General features: G+C 33.4%; 1 protein-coding gene across 1 annotated transcript in view; it reads right to left on the bottom strand.

Moving 5' to 3' along the window:
• Positions 1 to 4,160: 4,160 nt before the first annotated feature.
• Positions 4,161 to 11,021, bottom strand: part of LOC129980740 (cilia- and flagella-associated protein 57-like) — a 39,720-nt gene continuing 32,859 nt past the window's right edge. Inside the window, exons 13-16 of the mRNA XM_056091120.1 lie at positions 9,908 to 10,024; positions 7,601 to 7,738; positions 6,357 to 6,503; positions 4,161 to 4,463 (exon numbers count right to left, since the gene is read on the bottom strand). Of these exons, the coding sequence (XP_055947095.1) occupies positions 4,161 to 4,463; positions 6,357 to 6,503; positions 7,601 to 7,738; positions 9,908 to 10,024 (705 nt within the window). The remainder of the gene's footprint in view (positions 4,464 to 6,356; positions 6,504 to 7,600; positions 7,739 to 9,907; positions 10,025 to 11,021) is intronic.

Below are 11,021 nucleotides of genomic sequence, written 5' to 3'. Positions count from 1 at the left end.
ATAATTGGAATGTTGTTGCTGTCAATTTACTTTTTCTTGATAATTGGAATGTTGTTGCTGTCAATTTACTTTTTCTTGATCAATACACTGGTATCCAAAAGTTACAAGCATGAAACATATATCTCAAACAATAATTTATTTTTGAGATATATGTTTCAAAGATAGCGAAAAAGATATGGACAAGATAAGAAATGTTTTTATTTACGTCTTGTATACAGCCCGTAACGGATTTGCACATTAGAAGGTTCCTCTTTTAATAAGATGGTCAATTTAGTTTAACATTTCAGCGCATTTTTAACGATTTATTTTAGATTTTTTTTGTTTATTTCATTAACTTTATGAATATGTATTTTTTATTTATCTATTCTAACTCTAGACTGCCTGGTATCTACTTTTGTTTAAAATATTATTGAAAATGTTCGGTTTTATAAAAATTATAACTAAATAAATGCAATGAAACATAAAGGAATTTGAGCCAATTATACTTGATAATATTATCAAGTATAATTGGACAAATAATTTATGTCAATATTATTGTAATATTTTATGATTCACAGAACCTATATTTTTTACAAACTTATTTATTTGGCATCTAAAAAAGGCCTTGAAACCTAGCAGACCTAGGTAGCTTCCTAGTTGAAACTCTGAATCTGAGTAACATTCAAAAGTATGTTTTGTATTGGTGAATGAGATGAATATAATATCAGCAAGATCAGAATATTCCATTCAAAGAGTTAATGAAGTTTCTGTACAAAATTCAGGTATGTTATTACGGTCTTTCGTATCCAAGTCTCCTACAAAATGTTCTTGTGGCTGCATTTTTCTTTGATTTGAAAAGAAAAGCCATGCCCGTTCGAGTTCTAAATTTGGACAGTAATCTCAAGATTGTATACATATCAGCTGTTCCGTTCAGTGGTGGCTGGTTGGTCAGCTGTACACAAGAAGTAGGATATGTCACCCCCCCCCCCCCTCCCAAGAAATCCCGAATCACAACATCTCCCGGTATCTTGGAATATCTTGAAGGATTTAATGAAGAACACAAAAACAGTAGTATGTGAATCACTTAAAGAATATTGAATAATTTTCTACCTGTGATACTGATGGTGGCTGTTGTCATGTGATACAACATAACATTAATATAGGTGACCATCCACCAATCAAGTAACAATGAAAACAGTGGAATAATCGTGAGATATGCTTGATCTTTTTAAGATGGATCAACTCGATTCTGTGTTCGCTACAGAAAATTAAGTGAAGTGGCAGTCATCCTTTGCCATGAATGGATAGCATCCTGGATGTTAGCTATTGATTCTCGTCTCTAGATTTAAAAACCAAGTACTAGAAAATCGAATTCAGCTCCAAAAATAGAGAAAAACTCTGATACTAGACAAGGTTTTTAGTAATTTAAGATAATGCTTTTTGGACTGTGTAATCCATATTTAAACATGTTGACTGTCTCGCTGAATTTCTTACAATGTAATTCATATGGGCCTGCGGGTCACCGGTGACTCCCACGGCAATCAGCATGTTAAAGAATAATAGAGGCATTATAATGTGACTCTTGTCTGAAACTTGTTTAATATATCTAGATAACTTTATAACATATATTGTTTGTAAAGTATTTCAAAAACTATCAAAAATTAATTTTGTTAAGTCCAAGAAATTCAGATTCTTCTAAATGGAGGTTATTGGATACATTATAACAACTGAATGAATCAAAATATATCCAAGGAAATTTAGGCAGTAGTTGATTGGCCTCTCCAAAGACACAATCTCAGTGGATTATGCACCTATTACTACCTTTTGTTTAAAAAAAAAAAAAAACTTATGAATTGCAAGACTTCTGCATAAATTAACGGGACCTATTTCAAATTGTAACCGGACAGAAGAATGCTGTATATTTTTTAATAATTGAAAGCAGTCTTTGAAATTTCTCTTGTTTTGACCCATCCCCAATATACGACAAAAACTTCATCTTCTCGTTATAGAAGCCGGGCATTCCATTCCTATCTGAATTGGAAACAAAGTACATGTCATATTTTATTTTACAAGAACTTGGTCTAGTTAGTCTAAAAGAAATTATCTTGTCACAATCTAAAAATTTCAGTAATAAGATTTCAAAATTCAGTACCACAAGACAATTTCATGGAATGCCCTCTATCAAAAAAGTCCTTTGAGAGCTGCTAACATTGCTCGATTAACAACAAAAAAACGGAACGTATATCGTTTAATGGAGTTTTAACTGTGACTGTTGTAAACCTGTCTTCAAATGAGATTCATTCTAGAGTCTTACAACAAAGCGATATTAGGACTGCTTATATTTTAAGCTTGGTGTTTTACATCGTAAATAGAGTGATCATGGAAACTCTAGTCGATGGCAATTAATTCTTTAGAAGAGCATAATTTATGTTCTGCGAGAGGCTCATACCAGCGCAAGTGGAGGGCATTCTGGAGTCAGAAAACTTCGGGAGTGACTTAATTGAGTTCAATTTCGTAATAATGTTGAAAAAATGGTTTAGACAACGCCACATTTGTGGAGATAAAAATAATCCAAATAAGAGCTACGGGTTGTTCGTAGCATTATAATAGGTGAGCATCATTCGTAAGAATGATTTTAGATATTCTAAGACTTTTTCTATTATTTCAATTGGTGTATCCCAGTATTGATGGACTGCTTTACCTAATAGTTTGAGTTGATTCACTTTCACAAAGCCTTGACTATACAGGGGGTTTCAAAATCATAGGCAAAAATTTTAGGGGTAATAGAAAACATTTAAACAAGCAATTTTCACCATGCAACGCTGAACAGCTAGATGGCGCTGTAATAGAAAGTATAAAGCGCGAGTTTTCTTACACATCGTCATTTCTACCGTGGATTTCAGAAGGTATTAGGAAAACGTAGAACGTATCAGGAAAAGGCGGGCATGCATTTTATGTATAGTCTGGTGAATGAGATTGCTTTGGAAGCCGCAAGATTGTACAGGCAACGTTTCCCGAGAAGACACGTCCCAGACCGAAAAATATTCGAGTAATTGCATCGGTGCTTGTGTGAAACGGGATCCTTTGTCACCGACATGCATGATACAGGGCGTGGCAGAAGTGTGCGGACGCCACAAATTGTAGAGGCATTCTATAAAGAGTGGAAGATCGTCCGAATATTAGCACGCGGGAGATTTCCCGTACCGTAAATGTGCTTCACTCGATTGGCAAGTACTACAGAACGAAGGAGTACGCCCCTACTATGCATATGGAGGTTTAATCGAATGAATTTAAGTGATCTGTGTTTATCTATTTCTAAGATTCAAATGGATTGGGATACACACTTGCCATATTTTCTTCTGGTCTATAGCAGCTTAGTTCATGAAATGAATGGATGAAATCCTTGACAGGTGATTTCTGGTCTAACGCCGTCAATATCTTTTAATATTTTCTTTGGAAAACTAAGTGCCTTCCTCGCCGAATGAATACATTAATAACGTAGAGACGAGGCAGGTTTGGAAAGCTTACATGGAGAAATTGAACTGAATATATCCAATGAAGGAATAAATTTTGATTACACCAGAGCTTTCATTACCATGTTAATCTTATTGTATGAAAGAGGGACTTACAGCTATTTTTAATTATTGCTAAGTCAATGATCTTAGATTTTGATGGTGACAAAAACGAAGCTTTTGGATGCACTTCCGCTGTGTTTTACTATATGTGTTTTATATTTTCTTGTGGAATAAAGCGTTGTTTTCCATTGCTCAGCATGATGGACTTCTTTCACCATAATCCCTCTCTTCTATTCTCGTAAAAATTTGATATTTAATGGCACTATATATATGGTATATAAATACCAATAAACAAATTTTGATGCATCCAAAAAGGGGAAAGTTTAATCCACGGATGTATTCTAGAGTGCTGAAGGCAAAAGGCACAGAAAATTTCATCATGAGTTCATTTATTACAAACTTCTAAGCAATACAAAGCAATTTTGTAAATACTTTTTCCAGGCCTCCAAATATGTTGTTTTAAATAAAATGTTGTAAAAGGTGTTCAAAAGAATTTGTCCTGGAAGTTGTAGTTTTTCTTCCAAGATCTTAAGGATTTGAAAAATATTTACCAAATATAACAAAACCGAGAAAAACAGCTACAAAAAAAATCATAGAAAAGATGCCTCATCTCATTTTGCGTATTATTTTGCCCTTATCTTCGACCGACAGCAATCCGTGCAATCGGAAAATCTCTTCCTGCTGCTCTTGAATGAGAGTGAGCCGCTGCTCGATTTGCTTGTCCTCTTCCTCCTTCAGGCTGCTCAGCTTCTCGGCCGTCTCCAAGAGTCGTCGCTGTGTCTCAGCAGGATTTTTGCCGAATTCTTCCACCTTCAGCCCCAAACCTTCCTCCAAACAACGGATCCGGCTCTGCTTCAACCGAATGTCTGCCCGCAGTGCCTCTGCGAAAGAACTCCAATCCGAGTTTTCCTATTGGAAATGTTAAGATGTTGTGAGATATTGTTAAGAGTTGCTTTGAATATTTGTGTGATATTAAACATACACCGATAAGCCTTTATCGTATTTTTCGCCATGATCAAACCTCAAAGTAAATAAGGTTCGCTGTAAAATATATATAAAAAAATATCCTGTCACAATTGAGACTTTTTTTTTTTATCATTATTATTAATATTTTGTCATTTGCCAGTTTCACAAAATACAAGATCGGATTTTAAGTCGTGGAATTGCCTCCAATAATTAAGTTGATCGTCAGCATAAACTAAAACAGATGTACAGAAATGCTATAATACATTATCTTCGGTGTCAACACGCTCGCACGCACTTTCATGATATACAATAAGAACATCAAATTACATTTGCATAGTTAAAAGAAATGAGATAATTTCTCATAATTAGAAAAATGAGATAATGATCATTTAGTTTGACTTTACATTCTTATTCGAGGAGTTCACTGCAACCGTGATTGCGTTGGAAAAGATTTTGAATAGACTTCATGGATGGTACATCATATGCATTGATTCCCTGAGCGTCTTCAATCACTGAAATATCCATCCCTATCATCCATTGATTTTTGCAATTTTATGATATATATTTTATAGTTTTACCACGTTATTCTGCTGTATATCAGTACATATTGGCATAGATGGCAACGCACAGGCTGATAGAGTTGCTGAAAGACCTCCTATACGTTGTAACGAAACAATACCAGCAAACGATCTTAAAAAAAAAAAAAAAAAAAAAAAAAAAAACAGATTTCTCGACTTGCATTCTTTCTTTACTCTAACTAGCAGATGGAGTGGAGTTTCGAGAATTACAACAAACTTCGTGCTGTTAAACATATAGAATTGTGGTCTTTTTATTAATAAGAAAAGCATGTTCTAACATGTCTGTTTGTATACATCATTCTAGGTTCTATTGGTCATGCATTATACATTCATCGGCATTTATTATTAGGATGACAAATCCTATATGACTCTTCTGTGATTGTGTTGTCTCCTTTTTTTCATATTCTGATACAGTGCCTATTATTCAATTAACAGTAGCTTTTTTTTTTTTTAGAAAATTTTTAAACATACTATCTTTATTAATTGGTAATGTACCACAAGTCCACCTTTTCAAATTTTTAAAAGCAATTGGATTTTATAATCTGAGTTAATCGGTTTTACTTTTTATAACATGTTCTTAGCTTAATATTGATTTTACAATCATTCCAAGGCCATTGACAATTTTTTAAACTTTCGAATTATTTGGCTGATAATAGTTTAGACATTTTACATAGGTAGAAATATAGCATCTAGTCTGGCGCAGTATGGTAAATGAATGGCTCTTATCTCCTCAAAAAACTGCTTTAGAAGTAAATATATTGAGTTTAAAAAATTAAAAAAAACTTTAGACAATTTTGTAAGGAAGACAAACTGACAAAACGAGATAATATCCTTATATTTCTGGATAGTAATTTTAGGAACTTGTAAAAAAACTCATTTCAGAAAAAATTGGTTATGTTCACTCTTGATAAAATATTCCTCATGTCGCATTTTGAAATTCATTGTCGAAAGTCCGTCATCCATGATTGAAGAAGTATATTGTAAGCTCTGTTTTTTTCATGTAACTTTTGTCGCCCTCTGTAGGCGAAAAAATGAAATATCATTTCGCCACCGAATATGAAAAAAGGATTCATTTGTCTTGTTTTTAACTTGAAAATCAATTTTTTTTGCAGTTAAAATATTCCTAAATATAGTCTTATAGACGATATCCTTATCAATTTTATGAACCAGAAAGTGCTATAAGAAAGAATGCTAATTTTTAGACTGAATCATGTAGTCGTGTATGCATAGGTATTGTCAGATGGCGTAGTGATTTTACCTTGGCAAGTTTTATGAAGTTCTCTCTAAAAGTGGCTTTTATTTGAGAGGTTCTGCTTCTCACCACATTGATGAGGTTTTCATAGTGGTCTCTTTGTTTACAGAAGCGGACGTAGGGGTCTGTTTCTGTAAAGAACAGTGATTCTTCCTGGAATAACAAAAGAAAACCTAGAATTTAAGAATTCTTTATTTTACAAATATAGATGCTTTGTCTTGTCAAATATAGATATTTTATTTAGACAAATATAGATATATTGCTTACTTTGTTTAAATAGATATTTCGTTTGATCATTTACTAAAGAACAGTTTATAAGAATTACAGGTTCTTTTTTCTTATTATGCTATAAATTTTTACCCGTTAACGCTCAACTTAAAGTAAGGCATACAATTCAATAAAATTCGTTTAAATTATATTAAAGACATAGATATTAAGATAACTAAGAAGTAAAATTTCATTTCTAAGAAAACTTTCTCTCGTTCTTTTTTTTTTTTTTTTTTTTTTTTTTCAGAAAAATAATAGAAAAGGGAGAAAATTATTCGCTAGAAGCTTAGGAAAAGATTTGCTCCACGTCCACCATATGAGATGGACGATTCTGCAGATAGCACCAGTAAGAATTGGTGGGGATGAAATGAAGAATTAATTCAAGTATTAGGAAAGAAATTAAGTTTGAACTTCAAATATCGAGATGATCGGCTTCTTGGTAACAGGGTGACTGATGTTGGTGTATATTTTGGCGATATCTGTTGAAGATTAGCCACACTTTTGGCTGAGGGTCAAAGCATCCTGCACAAATAAAAGTGATGCATGGAGAATTATGACAATCGGTGTTGGACTGTTTTGAACGTACCGTGTCTCTCGAATAAGAAGGAAGGTCCTACATCGCCAAGAAACAGTCAAGCTGAAGAACTGACACATGGCGCTGTTGGTTAGTGGAACGGTAGGCAAATGCACACTTGTCGATGATATGCATCTCAGCGGTGATAGGGTGTTTTATTACATATTCTATACAAGCTCATCATAAATTGGATGCACAACTACATTTCCCAACTATATTTTCCGATGTCAGCACAAGGTTACTTTATCTTTTTAATAAAAGTCTCAAACATCGCTGTGAATTCAGAAACCAAGAGCAAGCATCGGCCATTACACTAAAATTAAAGGAAGACCCCCCCCCCCGGCTCATCCCCGCTGATATTACAAAAATCGATTTTAGCGAAAGAAAGCAAATCGCTATTGTTACTTACCTTGACGGCTGTCTTGGCCACTCTCTTCTCATATAGCCTCAGCATGGCCCATCTGAGGGCCATGGCGTTCGGGCATTCGGATGTATAGTTCACAAATTCCATCCTGTACCTTTCTAAAAGTAACTCAGCGGCCACCAGCTGAAATGGAATTAGATTTGCTGTGAATACAATTAAAAGAAAATCTTTAAAATATTTGGAAACATTCATTTTAAATATTTTCGGTGTCCTATCTTGAATTTTACTCTGTTGGTGACGATTTAATGCAATGCATTAATATCCCGAAATTACCCAAGGGTTAGAAATGAGAACACTAAACAACGGTTTATTTAAGAGGGATTAATGGGTAATCCCTAATATGGAATCTCCTCAGTGGAGCAACCTCAAAAGTCCTTTGTGAGTTGTTGAATTCACGCTGGATTGCGTAAAAGGTATAGGTCGCAATATTTTTCAGGAGATTTTTCATTTTCATTATTCAACATTTGTATAAAAATAGTTACGAAATAATATTAATTCATAAGACTTCGCTAAAATTTAATTGATGACTATCCTTATTGAACTTTTTTATTATTGATTCATTTTCTTATTTAATTTCCACTTTCTTTTCTGTAGCGGCAAAATTTTACCTACAGAAACGAAATAACGAAACGTTTTCCACTTACAAATAAGTAGCGAAACTTGTATAAGCTCGAAGATTTGACTGTAATAAGGTATATTTAATGAGCATCGTAGACACCAATGTTGTAACACTTGAAAGTTAATTATTAAAGTTTGTGGAACTTGAGGTAGAGTTAGACGGCCTAACTGTTATGAAATATCAGCATATAATCCCATTCGTGCTACAAACAACATCAGGTTCGTGAACATTGTACAGTCACGGCCAAAATGCATCCTTTCCGGCAGAAAGGATTTACACATAGATTAGATAGATAATGAAAGCTTTGTTGTCATAGTTTCCAAATATGCATCGATTTCTTTCCCTTAAATTCAGATTCAATGTTCTGATAAGGACTCATAGTTTTTAAAATGGAATAGCAAGCGAAATCTATCGTTAGTAACTTTTTCTTGTGAGAGCTTAATAGATGATATTAAAAATTTTTAGTTGATAGCATTACCTTTGTTAATACCTCCTGCCAATAGCATTTATCTTTGTATTTAGTAAATCCTATTAAAAGGTGGAGCTGTTTAATTTTGGAAATAATTGTGATGAATCTGAAGAGTTTATCTGGAAGAGATTTGCTTTTACAAAATGTCCATTAGATTCTTTCTACCTCATATTAATTTGAAAACGGCGACAACTTGCCACAAACTTGGTATCTAGATAAAGTAGAGTTATCATGCGCTAAGTTGGGAGATAGATTACAGCGCGGCCTAGTGGCAAACAATGGAGTTATCCTTCTTATCTCGAAAATGGTACAAGATATGGGAAAATGGAAAAGATAAGGGACTGGTGTGTATAAGGTAATGATATAAAATTTCATCATTTCTTTCTCATCTGAACGGAATAGTTTGTTAACTGCATCCTTCAATTAATTGACCACTTGTATTATATTTTCTCCACTGTGGTTTCCACAACTTTATACACATGATTTCTTTGTTTGGAGGCCGTGAAAGAAAATAACCATGAAATCATCGACATGATTCAATGATGCTTGGTGGAAGAACCATCAGCCACAAATATACCCCAAGTTTGGAAAATGGTGCAGTAAATAACAATTTTAATATGCGCCTTGTTATTTCTGGTGTTACTTGAAGATTGTTCTTTTCTGTGTGATTTCCAACGGTTTCCCATCAGCTGACAACTTTTCGAAGCTGGAAAATAGTCATAGGTAACATCTAATATAAATGGTACTAAAAATTACTTCTCTCATTCGTCAATTTCCTGTAAGCATAAATTAAATAAAAATTCACTAGTTTTTATTACCATTTTGTTATAAAAAAACTTTTCTTCTCTGAAAGCCTGTATCTTAATACTTTTTTTTTTAAGATTGAGGTTAAAGTTATTATAAGACTATTGTCTTGTCTTTTGTTATCCATATTTAAATTAAGTTATTAAGATTAAGGTTAAGATAAGATTATTTTCTTATTTTACTTGTATTATGCATATTAAAGTTAAGGTTATTAGGATTGCAGTTAAGTTGTGATAAGATTATTTTCTTATTTTCTTCTGTTATCCATCTTATGGTTAAGGATATTAAGATTGAGGTTAAGGTTTAAATAAGGTTATTTTCTTTCTTTTCTTGTGTTATCCATCTTAAGATTAAGGTTATTAGGATGAAGGTTAAGGTAAAGATAAGGTTATTTTCTTACTTGTCTGGTGTTATCCATAACGCTGTTTTCTGTTGCTTTCAAGCGCTCATTCAGCACAGTCTCTTCTCTTCTTTTTATTTTCAACAAATCACAGAGTTTCTTGTGAGATTCTTTACACTAATAAAAAAACTCAGAAAATCATTACGGATCACTCATTGTATTTTAAGCTAATTTACAAAGCAAAATTTGCCTAATTGAATCTTTGAATTACTGTGTGTGTGTGTGTGTCTGTTATTATTTGAATTGTTTGTGTGTATATGTTACGGCCAAAGTCCGAAACCGGCCAGATCGCGATCTGGCCAACGTTGCTGTAAACTTACCGGCCAATGTCCGATCTTTTCTTGATTTCGGGCTTTGGCCGGCCAATTCGCGAAATGGCTGGGGACGATCGGCCAAAGTAGAAAGAAAGGAATCAAGAGCACATTGTTTTACACCCTGTTAAAAATGAAATATTTAAAAATGAGTACTTCTGTGTACTGTTTTTTTTAAGTACAATTGTTTCAGAAACGAGTTCAAATATAAGTGACACCTCTGAGTTAAAAATAAGCTTGTAATATATAAAAATATGATCTCGTGTTATTCTGTTCTCATATTAAAGCCATAATAGAAATTATTCAGTGAACGTATATACTTTAACAACGTGATAGCGTGAAGATTAGATTTGTGCCCTTCAAAATGGAAGAATTATATCTTGAGCAAAGGCGTTGCGTATCGTGTATGAATACAAAGGCAAATTTAGTATTTCAGTTTTCAATTACCTTTAAGGGTGATCCTTACTCTTTTTCTGCTCCATAGACCTAATGTTAAAGATCCCAGATCACATTGTCTCCCGAAATGTCGCTTCAAAAAATATGAAATTTTTTGCAAAGGCAAATAACAAAAATAAGGGCTAATTAAAACAAATATGTAGGACAAATAGTTTTGTTATTAATATCATTTAAAGACATTTCTTTGTTGGCACCATCTGTCTAATTTCACCTACAACATGTCCTTATATTTATTTACCACTAGTCGTAATTGGCGACCAGCCGGTTCACCAGTATTAATGATCGCTAAAATTTTCAATTAATGCAAATTGCTCTCTTAGTAGCTTTTTCTGCAAAATATTTTTGAG

The sequence above is a fragment of the Argiope bruennichi genome, chromosome 8 (assembly GCF_947563725.1).
Source record: "Argiope bruennichi chromosome 8, qqArgBrue1.1, whole genome shotgun sequence".
NCBI classification, from domain to species: domain Eukaryota; kingdom Metazoa; phylum Arthropoda; class Arachnida; order Araneae; family Araneidae; genus Argiope; species Argiope bruennichi.
Note: the sequence above shows the minus strand (reverse complement) of the source record. Positions and strands in the feature narration are given on the sequence as shown.